This window comes from Leopardus geoffroyi, chromosome E1 (genome assembly GCF_018350155.1).
Source record: "Leopardus geoffroyi isolate Oge1 chromosome E1, O.geoffroyi_Oge1_pat1.0, whole genome shotgun sequence".
NCBI lineage: Eukaryota > Metazoa > Chordata > Mammalia > Carnivora > Felidae > Leopardus > Leopardus geoffroyi.
Genome location: NC_059330.1, coordinates 5,765,075 through 5,783,549, shown reverse-complemented (window position 1 = coordinate 5,783,549; position 18,475 = coordinate 5,765,075). Strand labels below are relative to the sequence as shown.

Genomic DNA, 18,475 nt, shown 5'->3' with positions numbered 1-18,475 from the left:
GCTGGTTTACGAGGAAACATATAAGCCGCAGGGGATTAAAAAAGGCAATGAATACTGACACTCTTTTCATCAAGAGTTGGTGTCTACAGGGGCGCCTGGGTGGCTCAGTCAGTTGAGCGTCCGACTCTGGCTCAGGTCATGATCTCACGGTTCGTGGGTTCGAGCCCCGCATCGGGCTCTGTGCTGATGGCTCAGAGCCTGGAGCCTGCTTCAGATTCTGTGTCCCCCTCTCTCTCTGCCCCTCCCCTGCTCGCGCTCTGTCTCTGTCTCTCAAAAGTGAATAAAGATAAAAAAAAAAATGAGTTGGTGTCTATGTGCCCCCTCCCTGAACCCGTGACCAACAGAACGCAGCGGAAGTGATGTTGTGTTGGGTTTTGGTCCCAGGCCTTAAGAGACTGGGACCTTCTGCTTTCTGTCTCTGGGAGCCCTGGGTCTCCATGTAAGACGTCTAAGTACCCTGCTGGAGAGACCTTCCAGGGGCTCCTGCCAAGGTGCATGTGGCAAACCAGCCAGCCGCTGGCTGAAGAGTGCTGAGTGGCCCCAGGAGGCGCCACACAGGGCAGAGGACCCGCTGGTTGAAACCTACCCAGATTCCCAGCCCGCAAACCCGTGAGAGGCAATGAAATAGTTGTTGTGCTAAACCGCTAAGTTTTGGGGGGGCCAGTCTGTTAGACACCCACGAGACAGGCACCCTGCTGTGACCCTCGGATTTAGTTTCGCAGGGAGGCTGGAGCCCGCGTGCGGATGTGTGACTGCGCACGTGTGCGTATAGGCAAGGTCACGCTCAGAAATGCTCAGGGTTGAGAGGTCTCCTTCTCTCCTGCTTCTCTCTCAGCTCCTCATCCTGGTCACACCCTCATCATCAGATGTTACACGGGTAAGAGCTTCGGAGCTTGCCTGTCACGCAGCTACCTTCGTCCTGGACCCCTTCCTCCGGCTGATGCGCGTATAGGCACATCAGCATGTCACGTGTCACCGGCTGTCTGATAGGTCAAGGGCTCCCATCCTCCCTACTGATCCATCTCTGTAGGAAAACTTTTTTTTTTTTAATTAAAAAAAATTATTTTAGAGAGAAAGAGAGAAAGCATGTGGGGAAAAGATGCAGAGGGAGAGAGAGAGAGAGAGACAGAGAATCTCAAGCTGTGACGAGTCCTGACGCGGGACTTGAGCCCATGAACCATGAGATCATGGCCTGAGCTGAAGTCAAAAGTTGGACGTTCAACCTATTGAGCCACCTGGGTGCCCCGGAAAACTCTTTTGAGCACACCAGGGTGTGCGTTCACACTTCTCAGGATCTGGTCCCTGCATCCCAGCACATTTAAATATCCCCCCCCCCCCCCCCGCCTCCCAAGTCAGAGCATCGCTAAGCTGTGCTCTATTTTGCACCTCTGTGGCGCCTGACAAGCTTGGATAATATGATCAAGGCTCAGGCTGCTGGGGCTCACACTCACCAGGCGATCTGCAAGGGAAATGACGCCTGCAGTCGCTTCGGCTTCTTGCTGACATCTGAGCTTGTCTGCCGTGGCTTTCTCAAACTTGGCTGTGAGTTTGGCCAGGTTTTCATTCAGGTGCTGTTGAGGAAGGAGCATGAGGTCGATCAGTGATTCCAGCCCGAGTCACCTCTAGTGCTGCTGAGACAGATGCATGTGTCAGTGATTTTTAAGGAAGGCCCCCGGGGGGAAGGTATAAGGGACTGTGGAAGGCTGGGCGGAGAAGGAAAGGAAGGGAAATCAGAGGTGATCTTGGGGGAGAGTCCGGGTGGACGTCCAGATCAGTCCTGACCCAAGTGAGAGGGCTGAGTTTCCCACCTCAGTGCAGAGCCAAGGGGGGAGGATGGTGACAGACATAGAAGGGGGTGCATAAATTCTGTCTCTCCTTGTAGTGGGGGAAAATGGGTTGCAGGAGCCTATCAACGAAGGCAAGGGCTACTGTTCAAAGCAAAAGTGCGCCAAAGGCTGGGGTGGCCTGAAAACGTTCAGGAGGATCCCGGCGGTCCTGGGGGGAAGCACACCGTGTCTGGGGAAGCAGGTCTGTGGTTTGGGATTGGGCTGTCTGCAATCTAAGCCCTCCCCTTGCTTTAAGGTCTTAGGAGTACAGCTCACTTTTGCTTAACCTCATCGATTCTCTCCAATGATCCTGAAGTCGAGGAACATTTTATAAAAAGACACGGTTTTAAGGTTTTCTAAATTGATCAAGAATTTAGAATCGACGTGCATAGCTTCTGTTACCCCCGGAATACACATTTGCATTCACAAAGACACAGGGACACGGGGCACAGCCCTCGAAGTATGTCTCAGGTCACCACGATAATGGAGTCAGGCTGCCTTTTTGGCCATTACCAAGTCACAAGAGAAACCACTCATGGGCCAAGTTTATACGGCCAAGCAGTTTGAAAAGCACGTGGTGAGCTGTCCGATTAACGATGGCAGACTGGCCACACTCACTTACTTCCTCCTCTCCCTGAGGCCTGCTCTAAAATAATTATGCAACAATTGAAAATGTCAAATCCTTAACACTAAGCAATTGTTGAGGGTCATTGGAGGGGGAGGGATTCCAATAGATTTATGGCAGACTGGACTCGTAGAGGAGTGGAAAGTTCCAGAGCAGGGCACAGGAAGCTGCAGTACAGAGTGGGCCTCAGTTCGCCAAAGGGGATGGGCACTGGGGATTTGGAAACGTCAGGTGTGATGGGGTGGGATGCTGAAAGCAAAAGGGAAGCTTTTTGAAGCTTCCTGATCCTCTACCCTCATCTCTACTCTCATGCTCAGGGTCCAATGCCACCAGGCATCCGTGTCACCAGCAGGACATTCAACAGTGGCAGAGAGAAGACGCCACATTGTGGCATATGGGATGTAGCCAACAGAACTCAACTGATCCCCAAAACGAGTTCTCCCAGCGAGCCAGCTCTGCCCTTGCCTACAGAGCTCTCACCAGATTTTGAGTTCTTATAAAACACAAAAGACAAAAAGGCATTTGATGAAGCCTGGGTTAAGGTAAACAAGAGGGCAATAAAAGCAACAACCTGAGACAAGAGGTAACGTCAGCCACAAAGGGCGCAAGAAAGCCTAAAATCCTTCACGATGAGTTTCTTAGGAAGATTCGAGATGTCTCATCCATAAAACAAGAAGAGGATGCTAGTAAAAGGAACAGGGAACACAAAAGCGATTGTGGAAATTATTATTATCGTTGATGTAAAAAAAAAAAAAATAAATTCAAGGGAAGGGGCCCCGTGGGCTCAGTCGGTTGAGTGTGCAACTTTGGCTCAAGTCATGATCTTACAGTTTGTGGGTTTGAGCCCTGCATAGGGCTCTGTGCTGACAGCTCAGAACCTGGAGCCTGCTTCGGATTCTGCATCTCCCTCTCTCTCTCTCTCTGCCCCTCTCCTGCTCACACTCTGCATCGCAAAAATAAACAAACATTAAAAAAAATTTTTTTTTAATTCAAGGGAAGAGTTAAAAGATGAATTTGAGGAAATTTAGAAAGAATAAGAAAACAAAGTGACTCTGAGAAAAAACATAGGACTCATCAGAAGGTCCAACTTCCAACAAATATGCATTCTAGAAAATACGATCAAAAAGGAAACAGAAGGGAGATTACTAAAGAAAAAAGACAAAGTAATTTTCTGGAGTGAAGGAAAATAAATCTCCCTGAGCCAAACACAACGAATTGAAAAAGAACGGCAGCTAAGCACATCCATGCAGAGTTTCAGACACCAAGAATAAAGAGAAAGATGGAAACACTTCCAGAAAGGTGGAAACACAGTGCACTGGCAAAGGAATGGGACCCTGACTGTTCACCAGACTTCTCACCAAAGAAAGGGATAAAGCATTCAGGGTTGTAAAGAGGAGAAAATTAGCATCAGAATTCAATACTCTGCAAAATTGTCACATCAGTTTAAACATTTTTTTAAATGTCTATTTACTCTTGAGAGAGAGAGACAGACAGACAGACAGAGAGAGAAGAGACAGGATGTGAGTGGGGAAGGGACAGAGTGAGAGAGACACGGAATCTGAAGCAGGCTCCAGGCTCTGAGCTGTCAGCACAGAGCTCAATGTGGGGCTTGAACTCACGAGCCATGAGATTATGACCTGAGCCCAAGTCGGATACTTAACCGATTGAGCCACCCAAGCACCCCAATTGGGTCAGTTTAAAAGTCAATTAAAGGCATTTCCAGACTGGGACCCTTCATAAAATTTACCTCTTAGTTAACGTGTCTGAGAAAGTTACTTAAGAAGGAGCTACAGCAAACAAGAAATCAAGCAAGGAGAAGGCAGAGGTTCTAGAAGTCCTTGGAACCAACCCAAGAAAGCAGTGAATGTGTTTAATCTCCAGCACTGATTGGGGTTTGGAGATGGGGACAAGAGAGAAAGGTCTTGGGAGTAAAATGGACTTGACAGAATATTGGATTGCATGGAGATTTTAATTGAGGCTAGGGGTGCCTGGGTGGCTCAGTCGGTTGTTTCTGTCTCTTGATTTTGGTTCACGTCATAATGTTGCAGTCGTGAGATCAAGCCTTCTGTTGGGCTCTGTGCAAAGTGCAGATCCTGCTTGAGATTCTTTCTTCCACCTCCCCCCCACCCCAGCACCCCTTCCTTGCTTGCGTTCTCTCTCTCAAAATAAAAAGTAAACTTTAATAAAAGAATAATTGAGAGTATACAAAAGGAATTAATGGCAGAGAAAAAAAAATAAAGGCCAGTAGAAACTCCAGGGGGAGGGGAAAAGATCGTATTAAAAAGGAAACATATTAAAAATAGAAATTGTTTTAAATAAGAAGCATAATCAGACCTATAAGTACCGAGAACAAAGTCATGGTTGCCAGAGGGGAGGAGGTAGGGGGATGGGCAAAATGGGTGAAGGGGAGCGGGAGATACAGGCTCCCAGTTATGGAATGGGTAAGTCACGAGACCAGAAGGCAGAGCATGGAGAATACAGTTGATGATACTGTAATAGCTTTGTATGGTGACAAGTATAGCGACGCTCGTGCTGAGCATAGCAGAACATACAAACTTGTCTAATCACTATGCTGTCCACTCGAAAGTGAATGTAACACTGTGGGTCAACTATCCTCAAAAAAGTTGTTTTCTTTTTTCTTTTTTTTAAAGTGTCTATTTACTTTGAGAGAGAGAGAGACAGAGTGCATGAGTGGAGCAGGGACAGAGAGAGAGAGAGAGAGAGAGAGAGAGTCAGAGACACAGAATCTGAAGCAGCTCCAGGCTCTGAGCTGTTAGCACAGAGCCCCACACGGGGCTCGAACCCATGGACAGTGAGATCATGACCTGAGCTGAAGTCGGAGGCTTAACCAACTGAGCCACCCAGGTGCCCCATACAGAATTGTTTTATTAATCTTTTTGGATCATTCAATGCTTATGTATAGAAATGGCGATTTTTGTGTGTTCATGGTATATCCTTCACGTTTTCAGAATTTGTCATTAGCTCACATAGCATTTTGTGGTTGTTACCAAGAAATAACAAATGAAAATTTCTACTGAAAAAAGGACATGTAATTCTAATGTATCAGTTAGATCTGCTATGAACAATATAGGTAGGTTCATAGAATATAATTGGAATTTACTGATTTTTCAACTTTTCTGATCAGGGAGCAGAGCATGGGACCCTTAATTTTTGGTTACAGAACAGAATGAAGTCTTGATGATTCAAAAGCAAAAGTAACAATCAGTAATGATAACAGAAGCTGGGAGGGAGGAGTTTGGGGGAAGAGCTGACGGAAAGGGTAATCATCTTTTCTTGAAAACTGAGGGTTCCGGGGCGCCTGGGTGGCGCAGTCGGTTAAGCGTCCGACTTCAGCCAGGTCACGATCTCGCGGTCCGTGAGTTCGAGCCCCGCGTCAGGCTCTGGGCTGATGGCTCAGAGCCTGGAGCCTGTTTCCGATTCTGTGTCTCCCTCTCTCTCTGCCCCTCCCCCGTTCATGCTCTGTCCCAAAAATAAATAAACGTTGAAAAAAAAAATTAAAAAAAAAAAAAAAAGAAAACTGAGGGTTCCTATAAAGCTGCCTCTGTGTGAGAGGGCAAGAAACAAAGGTCACGTCAACCGAAAGAAGTTGTCGTGATGGTATCATTGGGGAGACATGGGGATGAACACCTTAGGGCCTCATCTAGCAGAAAGTCAACTGCCTGCATAAGGTCCATCAAGTAACAGGATGTCTCAACAGACGAATGGATAAAGATGTGGTTTATATATACCACGGAATACTACTTGGCGATGAGAAAGAATGAAATCTGGCCATTCGTAGCAACGTGGATGGAACTGGAAAGTGTTATGCTAAGTGAAGTAAGTCAGGCAGAGAAAGACAGATACCATATGTTTTCACTCATATGTGGATCCTGAGAAACTTAACAGAAGACCATGGGGGATGGGAAGGGGGGAAAAATTACAGAGAGGGAAGGAGGGAAACCATAAGAGACTCTTAAATACAGAGAACAAACTGAGGGTTGATGGGGGGGTAGGGGGAGACGGGAAAGTGGGTGATGGGCATTGAGGAGGGCACCTGTTGGGATGAGCACTGGGTGTTGTATGAAAACCAATGAGACAAGAAATTTCATAAAGAAAGAAAAAGAAACAGGACCTCAGCCCAGCACACAGGTGGAAGTCAGAAGTTCAGATGAGCAGAGGTCAGGAAGATGATGTAAGCTGGTCAGATGAGTCTAGCACTGGGGGGGTTTGGGGAAGGCACTGGTGGGGACTACGACCAAACTGGACTGGATGGCAAGGTGCTACTCAACTCCAGGGTCAGTTCATGATATTTTAGAATCTTCTGATTACTTTAAGACTGGCCGGAAATCAGATTTTTACAACGATCTCCTGTAGATTTTTTATTTATTTATTTTTTAACCTTGATTTATTTTTGAGAGAGACAGAGACAGAGTGTGAGCTGGGGAGTGCCAGAGAGAGAGAGAGGGAGACACAGAATCTGAAGCAGTCTCCGGGCTCCCGGCTGTCAGCACAGAGCCCGACACGGGACTCAAACTCATGAACTGCGAGGTCATGACCTGAGCCGAAGTAGATGCTTAACTGACTGAGCCACCCAGGTGCCCCTTATTACTATTATTTTTATGAACTGTAACATTACTATATGCTCATTATAGAAAGAAAGAAAATGCCAATAAGCAAAACTTATTCAAAATATATCTCCCCAAGGGAGCCTGGGTGACTCAGTCAGTTAAGCATCTGACTTCGGCTCAGGTCACGATCTCGTGGTTTGTGAATTTGAGCCCCGCGTCGGGATCTGCTCTGACAGCTTAGAGTCTGGAGCCTGCTTTGGATCTTTGGACCCTGTGTCTCCCTCCCTCCCTGGCACTCCCCTGCTCATGCTTTCTCAAAAACAAATAAACATAAAAAAAAAACTTTAAAAAATATACCCCCCCAGGTATAACTACAACTATTTGTGTTTTTATGTATTTTATAATCTGTTTGGAAAAAAATTTTTTAAAGTGTATCTTGGATATAACATTCTTTACTTGGAATTATCCTAAAATCCTAAAAATAAGGCTTGGGGACTGGAGAAGTCTGCCCATGGCCACCGTGGCACATAGGAAGAATTTCCTTGCCTGGGGTGGCCCTTCACATTAGGGGTGGATGTCAGCTCCTCACCTCTGTCATTAGTGGGGGAGTTTTCAAACTCTTGGGACGCTGACAGGAGTGTGGATATGCAAAGGATGGGGAGAAGGTTGTTAAAAGCAAAAATACATTTTTTTCCCCCAAAAAACACTTTGGCAGAAGAGCGATGCCTTCCTAAGGTAGCCAAGTATTTGAAAGATCTGCTTGTTGCTTTCACACGTTGAGTGGGCCCATCATGCGAATGTTGGCTACTGAATAGGTATAAACATTTTGCAAACATTCCCTCTGCACCAAATGTTCCTTTAGTTAAAATAACTTGAGTAAAGAATCCTTCAAAATGCAGTTCTTAACACTTTTCTGGGAGATTCTGCAGAGTATGAAAACCGTCAGGACGCTTTCCCCCTTAACCATCAGTCCTGCGGACGTTAGGGTGTTACGCACCTCGTGTTCGTTGAAGAAGGGCCATCGTTGTGGTGATTATCACCTGCTTTGAGTAGACGGGCCCGCAACACGTGGATTCGTAAGGCAAACATACAGAGATTAGCCGCTTTGCTTTAAAGCATCTTTAGAGAGAGACTGGTCGCAAGGATCTTTGAACTGGCGCCCTGAGCCGTAGAATTTGATCTGGGCTGCCACCTTGCGTCTCATGATCTGTAAAACCCTTTCTTATCATCACGATGCACTTGCTGTAAGAATCTTATGTGCCTGGAATGCACGTGGAGACGTGAAGGACCCAGGAAGTGTTTTGGATTGAACTTGATCACGGGAATGACTGATCCCCAGCACCTGGCCACGCCTGTGAGCGAACACAGGGGGCAGAAGGAGGAGGAAGGACAGGAGAGGGGGTGCACCAATAGTTGTCGTGACCAGGGCAGCACGGCGGCCTGAGCCCCGGGGCGTGGTCCCATGGGCTCTGCACGCACGCTGTCCTTTGGTCCTCACTGTGATCTCATGAAGCGGGATGTTACTGTGTCCATTTTACTTCAGGAAACTTAAGTTTGGGCACTTAATTTTTTTTAGTTAGTTATTTTGAGAGAGTGCGCACAAGCAGGGGAGGGACAGAGAGAGAGAGAGAGAGAAAGAGAGAGAGAGAGAGAGAGAGAATCCCAAGCAGCCTCCAGGCTGTCAATGCAGAGCCCAACGTGGGGCTTGAATCCACGAACCCTGAGATCATGACCTGAACTGAAACGAAGAGTTGGACGCTTAACCAACTGAGTCACCCAGACACTCATTAAGTTTGGGCATTTTCAAGGCCTTTCTAAAGGTCACACATCCGTAAAGGGCACAGCCTGGACTGGATGGTCAACGGCTCTGCCATCCTGTGGGACTCCGATTTCTACCTTCGCTTTGGTGGTTTCCGTTTTAAGGGCAAAGGTGAAGTTCAAGGGGAATCTCTCTCAAACAGGTGTCAATCCAAGATTACCCCATCCCCCAATCCTGAGAGTGGCAGATGCAATCAAGACATCCACAAGAGGTTAATAAAAGCTAACAACCCTCACAGTTTCATATTTATGGTCAAGGGACCACCCGCCCAAATGACATTACACTATCCACTTTTAAACGCTTCTAGAGAATGGTGCAGGTGACCTAAAACCAACGGTCTGGTGGATTTGTCTCGTGTGGACTATACAGTATCTGAGAAAGAAAAAAATTCGCCTCTACTGAGAAATCAGGAGCTTTTGCATCGCACTTTGGTTTTCCTGCCTCTCTCTAAAAATCCGGACACTCAGGGGGCGCCTGGGCGGCTCAGTCGGTTAAGCGTCCGACTTCGACTCAGGTCATGATCTCGTGGTCTGTGAGTTCGAGCCCCACGTCGGGCTCACGGCTGACAGCGTGGAGCCTGCTTCAGATTCTGTGTCTCCCTCTCCCTCTGTCCCTCCCCTGCGCTCTCTGTCAAAAAGAAACAAACATCCAACAACAACAAAAAAATTCGGGACGCACAGGTGCTGGGAAGTGAGGGAGCCTGCCCAGAAGGGTTGGGGGCACTCTGGCCTCACTTACAGTGATTTTGGCTTTTATGGCTGCCAGCTTCTCCTGGGCGGCGGTGAGGTCCAAGGTGGCTCTGCTCAACGCCTGGCGCTTGGGCTCGACGTCACAGAACACCTCGTAGAACTTCACAATGTTGATCACCCAGGAGCAGAGGCCCGCAGCCGCGTGAGACTTGGTGGCCACGAACTCGGGGTTGAACTCTGGGTCCTGCAGATACGGCCTGATGGCCTTGAGGCAGTTCTCGTGAATGTTCTCTTTGTCGAAGTTGACGAGGGAGTCCAAGAAAGTGTCCACTTTGGCCATGCTGACCTTCGCGGCCTTCCAGCTCCTGTCCTTGGGGACCTTGCCCCCGGGGGCGATGAGGGTCATCACCGCGGCCGTGACATTGCTGACTGCCAGTGGCGGGGTGCCAAAGGACTTCAGCTCCGTCAGGTTGGTCTGAGGAGAGAGGAGGAGGTTGTGAGGGGCGAACAACCAATGGGCTTTCTATGTCCTGGGCCGCTAATGGGAGCGGGGCTCCGGAGCGATCAATCTGAACAGGCTGCTTTGAAGCCTGCCGAGCCCTCTGAATTTGAAATGTCATGACTCATCAAAAAGGAACCAAAGCTGGTCTCCGGTGGCTCCAGACTTCCCGAACGGCTAGCTGAGGCTCAGCTCTGTGTGTTCGGCTCTTTAACAGACTCGTGGCCCATTAGAGACGCATGATTATTTCACATTCAACAGAAAAAGAGAGGGATGCCAACGCACCCTGAAACGGGCAGCCTGCCATGAATAAAAGATAAGGTTATTATAAATTAATTTCCACCCTGGATGGAAAAGAATGGCACTGTTAACCCAACCAATGTTTTTCCCTTTAATTAAACTCCTTTCTTCCATCAGCTCGTTCTACTGCACTTGACTGTCCTGATAGCAAAGTGACATTTTCTGCCAAGAAATAATTCGGGCCGAAGGCTGGGCACAGCCTGAGCCGTCACTGCCTCTGCCCACACGTGGGTTTGTCCTCGGCCCCAACTGTCACTTGCCCTGGGAAGATGTGGTCCAAAAGGGTTGGCTTTCCCAAGCTGTCACTTCAGCTCTCCAGGCCTCTGTGTTTCCATCTGCAAATTGGGAGCAGACAGACCTGCTAATCTGTAAGTGAAACCGTCATGAACACAGGTGACGTTGACTTAAGGTCTGCATGACCATCGGTGGGAAGCCTGTGACCTCACAAGCGCTCGTGGTGGGAGCTGATTTTGTAAGTGGGGGAAAAAATCTTGATTGTGAAGATTAGGTCCCTTGTGCCAAATTAATTTGGGGGTGCTCTTGGGCCTGGGAATCTACAAACGAAGGGGGATTATTTCTAGCACCTTCCTGATGGAAGCCTCTGGGAAGATGCTCCATTTGCTTTTGCAATTACTTTCTTTAAAAAAAAATTGTTTTTTAACATTTATTTATTTTTGAGAGAAAGACAGAGCATGAGCAGGAGAAGGGCAGAGAGAGAAGGTGACACAGAATCGGAAGCAGACTCCAGGCTCCGAGCTGTCAGCCGTGAGCCCGACGCGGGGCTCGAACCCACGAACCGCGAGATCATGACCCGAGCCGAAGTCAGACACTCAGTCGACTGAGCCACCCAGGCGCCCCAGCTTTTGCAGCTGTTTTCACATTTGGTCTTGAAAACCTGTCAGGGGCAGGGATGAAGGACAGCACCCGTGTGAGTGTCGTGCTGGCACTCCTGTCCTGGTGACCTCTGCTGGGGGGAAAGGGGCCAGAGTCAGAAAATATAATCAGAAGCAGAATCCTGCAAACGTAAAAATTCTGTAAGTTCAGCACGGTCAACGTACTGAATTAAGAAAATACAAAAATGCATGGCAGATGAAGTTGACTTTCTATCACCCAGATATATCGCTGGTAATATTTCAATGTACAATAAAACTTAGATTGTGAGTAACTTGTTCTGAGTGTTCCACGAGAAGAGCGAACATTTCTAATACATTTTAACTTGATAAAGGAGCGATGTCTTGCGATAGGAGTAGTATGGGGTGCCGAAAGTCACATGATCACACCTGAGCCAATGGTTCTTGAAATTCACTTTGATGTCACAGGCATGTTTCTGGAACGAATTATGCTTGCTCACAGACCAAGGTTTTTTTACTGTAATTCCTTCCAATCTTTTTTTTTTATTGTATTTTTAACATTTATTCATTTTTGAAAGAGAGCGTGAATGGGGGAAGGTCAGAGAGAGAGGGAGACACAGAATCTGAAGCAGGTTCCAGGCTCTGAGCTGTCAGCCCAGAGCCTGACGCGGGGCTCGAACTCACGGACTGTGAGATCATGACCTGAGCCGAAGTCGGATGCTCAACCAACCGGCGCCCCTTTCCAGTCGTTTTTTCTATTCGTGTGTCTCGACCGATCCATCACAGCCTTTCTGATGGTAGTGACAGAAGACCCCGCTGAAGTATAAAGGGGACTTTCTAGCTCATGTATGTGGCCGGAAGGATGAGTTTGGAGGTGGCTGTGAGGATGAGAACTGGGTTCACGGACTCTCTGGACCTTCTGGTTTCTACTTCTCCCCACGCACGCTTCTGTTTTGCATAGCAGAAACCAGTTTCTTCGTGTCGCAAGGCGTGCGACCTACCTCGCTGCCCTTCACTTGCCTCGTCACCTCCGTCTGTCACTAAGCTCCGCCTCCAGTCACCTCCTTCTAGTGCCCTGATGGCCAAGCTCATCCTTCCCTCAGGAGCCCTGCCTGGAACACTCCTTCCTAAGCTATTTGCCTGGCTCGTCCCTTCTCATCCAGAAGGATCTCAGTTCAGACACTGCCCACTCACAAAGACTCTCCCGTCGGCTTCCGCTGCTCATCATTTCTTATGGGCTCCTTGATGAGCTGCAGAGAACTCGGGGCAATCAGACATGATCACCCCTTTTTCCTTATTGGATCTCCATATTCCTCTCCTTCCAGAGAAGAGGGACCCCATCTGTCTTGTTAACTAATGAGGGAGCATGGGGCAAGCTGAGGGCAGAGGACAGGCTAACAGCACCCCCTCCCTCCAGGCGGGATCTGTGTGATATTCCTGGGACACGCCTGCCTACCCGAGAACAAAGGAACGGGGTTTAAGTGCTGGCCGTGGCGACGTGGGAAACTAAGGCAAATGAAAAATTCAATTCTTTATTGCCTACCGCCCACTGACAAGTCCTTGAAACGGGCAGAGTGACCGTCCTCCAGGAGCTCAGCTGCCTCGATGACGACACTTTGCTGGGGGCAAAGAGAGAACCTTAGCTTAATATTATCCCAACCTCGAGGATTCTGCAAGTCAATTTCCTTTATCTCAGCTGCCCCAAGATATATGCTGGCAATCGTACTCTAAGCTTATGGCCCCCTGATACGCATCTGAAGGGTCTCATGACTGGGGTTTTATTAGATGGTAATAAATGGTGTTTCCTTAGCAACAGCTAGCCCCTCAAGGTCCTGGAAACCTTGCTTCCAAAATTCCCTAGAGACTTACTCTAGCCCTGACCCCCTCCCAACCTGAGGGTATATAACCAGTCTTTCCTCGCAACCCCAGGGCAGCTCTTCCTGCCCACGGGTCCTGTCCCCGGGCTTTAATAAAATCACCATTTTGCACCAAAGACATCTTTTTCAAGATTTTTTTCTTGGCCATCGGCTCTGGACCACCCCACCATCACCCCAAAACCTCATCATTGTAGCTCCAGTGTCTGGAACAGAAACCGGAACCCAGTAGGCGTTCATCAACATGTGGGTCGAACACCCTCAGGGGACGAAAGGGTGTCAGCAGCTTCAAGGTCACAGCCATCACATCGCAACCAGAAGGGAAAGGGACTTTTTCCTCTCAAAATGTCCTGGGGAACGATCTTGTTTAGTTAGGCAGGGCTCCTACAGCCAAGCAGGAAGAGAGGGGTCCACTAAAAGGAACACAGGGTGGAAAGTAACATTTCTCAGAAGGCAGGCAAGGTTTTAAGCAGCAAACATTAGGCGCGGTGCGCTCTGGCTTTCTCCACCCCCCCTCCTGCCATCAGGCTGCCGTTCTCACTATACCAAGGGATTAGTAGTAAAACCTTATATATCTATATCTACCTATCTATCTATCTATCTATCTATCTAAACCTGTAGGGGAGCCTCGGTGGCTCAGCCAGTTAAGCATCCAACTCTTGACCTCGGTTCCTGTCACGATCTCACAGTTCCTGAGTTCGAGCCCCACGTCTGGCTCTGTGCTGACAGCTCAGAGCCTGAAGCCTGCTTCAGATTCTCTGTCTCTCTGTCTCTCTCTCTCTCTGCCCCTTCCCTGCTTGCACACACACACTCTCTCTCTCTCTCTCTCAAAAATAAATAAAACATTTTAAAAAACCTGTAATTTTAGAAATAAAAAGGGAAGCTCTGTTACAAGAAAATGAACAACAACAACCACAGTCGAAACAAGTAATGGACAAAAGAAGAAATCTAAATATTTGAAAAGATGTCCAAGTCTCATCAGAATGAAAACATCTATAGTTTTTTTAAAAAATGAAAAATAAAATGTTTGCTCTCTTACGAAGAAAAGTGAAAGTGATTGGAAATGTCTAAGATTGGCAAGGATGTAGGAAAAGCAGTATTCACAAATATAGACAAGAACAACCATTTTAGACAGTTACTGGTCATTATTTATATGCAAAAAAAGAGCATATTCTTGGTATCAGCTTCCTATCGCTTCTGCGACAAATTAACGCAAAGTTAGAGACTTTATGCAATGCAACACGCAATGGAGGTCTTAGCTCACAGCTGTGGGGGTGAGAAATCCTCAGGTCAAGGTGTTGGCAGGGGGTGGTAGGGCCGGTTCCCTCTGGAGGCTGCTGGGGAGACTCTGTCATGTGCCTCTTCTGGCTTCTAGAAGGTTGGCCTCATCCCTTGGCTCGTGTCCCCATATCACATCCGCTTTTCCCCTACCTTGCTTCTGCCATCACATTGCACTTGGGGTCCACCTGGATACCCTCCCCACCCCAAGACCCTTGACTCAATCATGCCTATAAAAAGTCACACTTGCCATATGAGGCAAAATTCACAGGTTCCAGAGATCAGGATGTGAGTATCTTTGGGGTGGAAGAGACATTATTTAATCCTGCCAAGTTGTTGTATCAAACTATCGTCTTCTTGGCCCAGAGAAATAGTTGCATATGCAATAAATATTTATGCATGGGGATATTTGCATAGGAAAAAAAAACAAAATTAAACGCTCAAAAAAAAAGGGGGGGGTATAATTAGAGCATGGAATCCTATGAAGAATTCAAGTTTCAATGTATGTACCGGCATGAAGTGGTCTTACTTCATGAGGCAAAGCAAGTTAGTGTTATCTGTTTATATTTAAAATATGACATATTTTAGGGGCACCTGGGTGGCTCAGTCAGTTAAACATCTTCGGCTCAGGTCATGATCTCGCGGTTCATGGGTTTGAGCCCCGCATCAGGCTCTGTGCTGACAGCTCAGAGCCTGGAGCCTGCTTCGGATTCTGTGTCTCCCTCTCTCTCTGCCCCTCCCCTGCTCGTGCTCTGTCTCCGTCTCTCAAAAAATAAACATTAAAAATAAAAAAAATACATATTTTACATGTGCATGTGTACAAATATAAATGCATAGAAAGATGGCTGGAATGGATATGCCAGATTATTACAGGAGTTCTCTTGGGAAAGAAGCAGGATTGGGGTGAAAAAGAAGGCGACGTTATATTCTACCCTATATATCCTATGCTATTTGGACAATTTTTAATAATGGAAAAGACATTATAGGTTATTTATAGACTACAGGAAATAAGTTCACTGTAAAAAACATATAGGAAACACACGGAAAATTCTAAGTGACTTTGTAAGGGGGAGGGGGGCGGAAAGACCATGAAATTGCAAAGCAAAACCATTCCTCAACTGAGGAAGGAAAAGTTACACTGGATTTATTTCAGTTTAGCGATAAAAGTGAAATAAAACTGCCAAAGCAGAGACTTAACACCGGGCTCTGACTTACAGGTGTTCTTTATGTATTAACTAAAGATTTAATGTTAACTTTGAAAAAGATGAGAAGACAGGGAGGTGGTCATTAAATACCGGGAGTCCTGGGAATGCAGAGGGTTTGAGGGCCCCCCAGGGATCCTGGGGTTCACGAAGCAATAATGCCTCCATCACATGGCGTACAGGCTGATCTATTCATTCTCTTCCACCAGGCGGGGGGCGGGGAGGCGAGATCGACAAAGGGGGTCAAAAGGTACAACTTCCAGTTATAAGGGAAATAAGTCCTGGGGATGTCATTTACAGCACGGAGACTGTAGCGACGATACTGTGCCATGTATTTGAAAAGAGAGGAAATCACGAAAGGTCTCATCACACACACACACAAACCTATGCGTGCTGATGGATATTCACTGGATTTACTGTGGGGACCATTTTGCAATACATGCAAACACTGAATTATGATGTTGTGCACCCGAAACGAAGATCCTTCTATGTCAATTATACCTCAATTAAAAAAAAAATGTTGTCTCTGGCGCCTGGGTGGCTTGGTCCATTAAATGCCTGGCTCTTGATTTTGGCTCTGGTTATCTCCGACCCCAGCTCTCCAGAAGCCATGGCTGGCAATTCCTTCCCTCGTTTCTTCCAGATTTCGCTCCTTATTGATATGGAACATGTTTTGTTTTGTTTTGTTTTGTTTTCATTTTAGAAGTTAGCAAGTGGCTTCCTCCTCGGAGTGGGAATATTTTAGCTATTATACTGCCCTCCCTTTTGCTCCTACTTATTATGGTTCTATCAACTGTTTTAGTTCAGTTAATGTTCAGTGCGATTATGACATGATTATGATCATAAATACTGTTCACCTTGGGTTATATTATGTATCTTGTATATGCTGAATTTTTTTCCCTGAAATTAATGAGTGCTTTTATTATTTGTTTCCTGCGAAGGTAACTTTTAGGCAAATACCTGAAAGAGGGAGGCATGGGGGTTTGTGTAGGAAGAGCACTGCACATAGAGGTGGTTGCTTGTTCAAAGGCCCTGGGGTGGGATTGTGCTGGGAGTGTCTGAGACACAGCAGGACCAGTGTGGGGGGTCAGAGGGACAAGAAGAAGGCTAGTAACTGGCATCGCAGAAGAGGGAACTGGACAAAATTGTAAGGTCTCCCGGGCCACTTTGGATTTTATTCTGAATATGATGGGAAGCCAATGGAAGATTCTGAACAGAGGGATGATGTGGTCAAACTGCTGTTTTAAAAAAGATTATTCAGGTGGCTGTAATGGGCAAAGACAGAACTGGGGCAAGGGTGCAAGCAGGGAGGCCAACTGACAGGCTACTGCAATGGTCCAGGTAATAGGGGACAGTGGCTTGGACCAGAGGGGTAGCGGCAGAGAGGACAGGAAGCATTTGAATTCAGGATATATTTGAAGGCAGAATTGACAGAATTGACTGGTTAGGGGAGCGTGACATAAGGCGCTCGTTGATTCGCACCCGCCCCTTTCTATGTAACAGAGAAGAGAAAGCGAGGAGTCAAGAACCTCAGTGATGTGTGCCAGGCTCTGCAGCCGGCTGGAGGAAAGCACCTATCATCTTGCCTGGCACACAGTAGACACTCATTAAAAATGAGTTTCATGTCCTTTGTGGCGGAAGTGTTGAGACTTTCAAATCCACCGCTATTTCCAGTATTGTATCTCATCGCTTCCACGAGGGCCGCCGCTATATGTTTATTTCCACCAATGAACAATCCGCTTACTAACCGGCCAACTAATTAACCCGGAAGTATTTACGGGCGTTCACTTTGTTTCCAGTTTTGCAGAAACAGAAGTGATGATGCGGGTGGTGGTGACATCGACAAGAGCCAGCATCCACTGGGCGGCTCCCATCTGTTAGCTACGTTTCAGGCATGATCTCATTTCGTCCCGATGACAACCTCATGGGGACTGTGTCACTGTCGCCTCCATTGCTCAGATGAGGAAACAGAGGCTGAGCAAAGAGAAAATCACACCCAGAGCCAACCCAGTATTTGGACGCGGCTCATGTTAAAAGTGGTCTCGTGTTTCGTGCTCGGGAAATCAGAAAAGGGCGAGATTGATCCAGAATGCTAAGTCTGATTTTAGAATACGGGTAGGATTTAGATGGGAGGAAGCGATAGGAGAGCGAGCCCTAAACAATGGTGGTGGGGAGGGGTCCAGGCTAATCAAAGGCCGGGAGGCCAGCCAGTGGATGACGCTCTGAGGGGCAGCCTGGCTTGGCTGTGCTATAAGGTTCAGGCTGAGATGTGGTGGCATAATGGGGCCAACTCCTACTCCACCCGATGGTACCCAAGTTCCTAAGGAGAACCTTCAGTTCTCTCCTGATGTAGGTAGAGGCATGTTTATGGCCTTTTTGGCCCTAGCTGCCTTAACCTTTAGGGAATCCAGCCCCCCAACGCCCCCCCCCCCATCCTTAGATACTCTAGAATGCCCTCGTAGCTCAACTTCCAATGTGTACGTAGCTATATGTCACAGGATTCTACAGTGTTCCTAGTTTAGCTTTGGATTTGATGAGGCCCTAAACCACTGGATGCTACCTTCCAAAGTGAGGCGTGAGATGGAGGTTCCAGAAGGCCAGTGCTTTGCGTCAAATGCCTCACCTGCACTGAGGGTGTCAGAGTCAGCAAGTTGGGGACTAAGAGAGAATTTTCCGTGAGACCTGCTGGTAAGTCCCACCCACTCTGCCTTTAAAGGAGGGCGTGGGGTGTAGTCCGCATGACATAGTGGATTGGGGTCTAACGCATACCCCAGAAATCTAGAATGTGTGAGAACAGCTGGCTAGCCCTCCTACCCCCCTGCCCCCCCCACCAACCACGGAACAAGGGAGAGCGTGTTGCATGGGTGGGTGACATTCTCAGTGCATGTGGGGGAAGGAGGCACAGGTGTCCCCCGTGGAGCTGAGGTGAGCTGCCTGCACAGCA

At 47.6% G+C, this 18,475-nt stretch overlaps 1 protein-coding gene across 1 annotated transcript in view; it reads right to left on the bottom strand.

The window, feature by feature from the left end:
• Positions 1-18,475, bottom strand: part of DNAH9 (dynein axonemal heavy chain 9) — a 339,411-nt gene that overhangs the window by 92,589 nt on the left and 228,347 nt on the right. Inside the window, exons 50-51 of the mRNA XM_045487400.1 lie at positions 9,577-10,002; positions 1,452-1,571 (exon numbers count right to left, since the gene is read on the bottom strand). Coding sequence (XP_045343356.1) covers positions 1,452-1,571; positions 9,577-10,002 — 546 coding nt within the window. The remainder of the gene's footprint in view (positions 1-1,451; positions 1,572-9,576; positions 10,003-18,475) is intronic.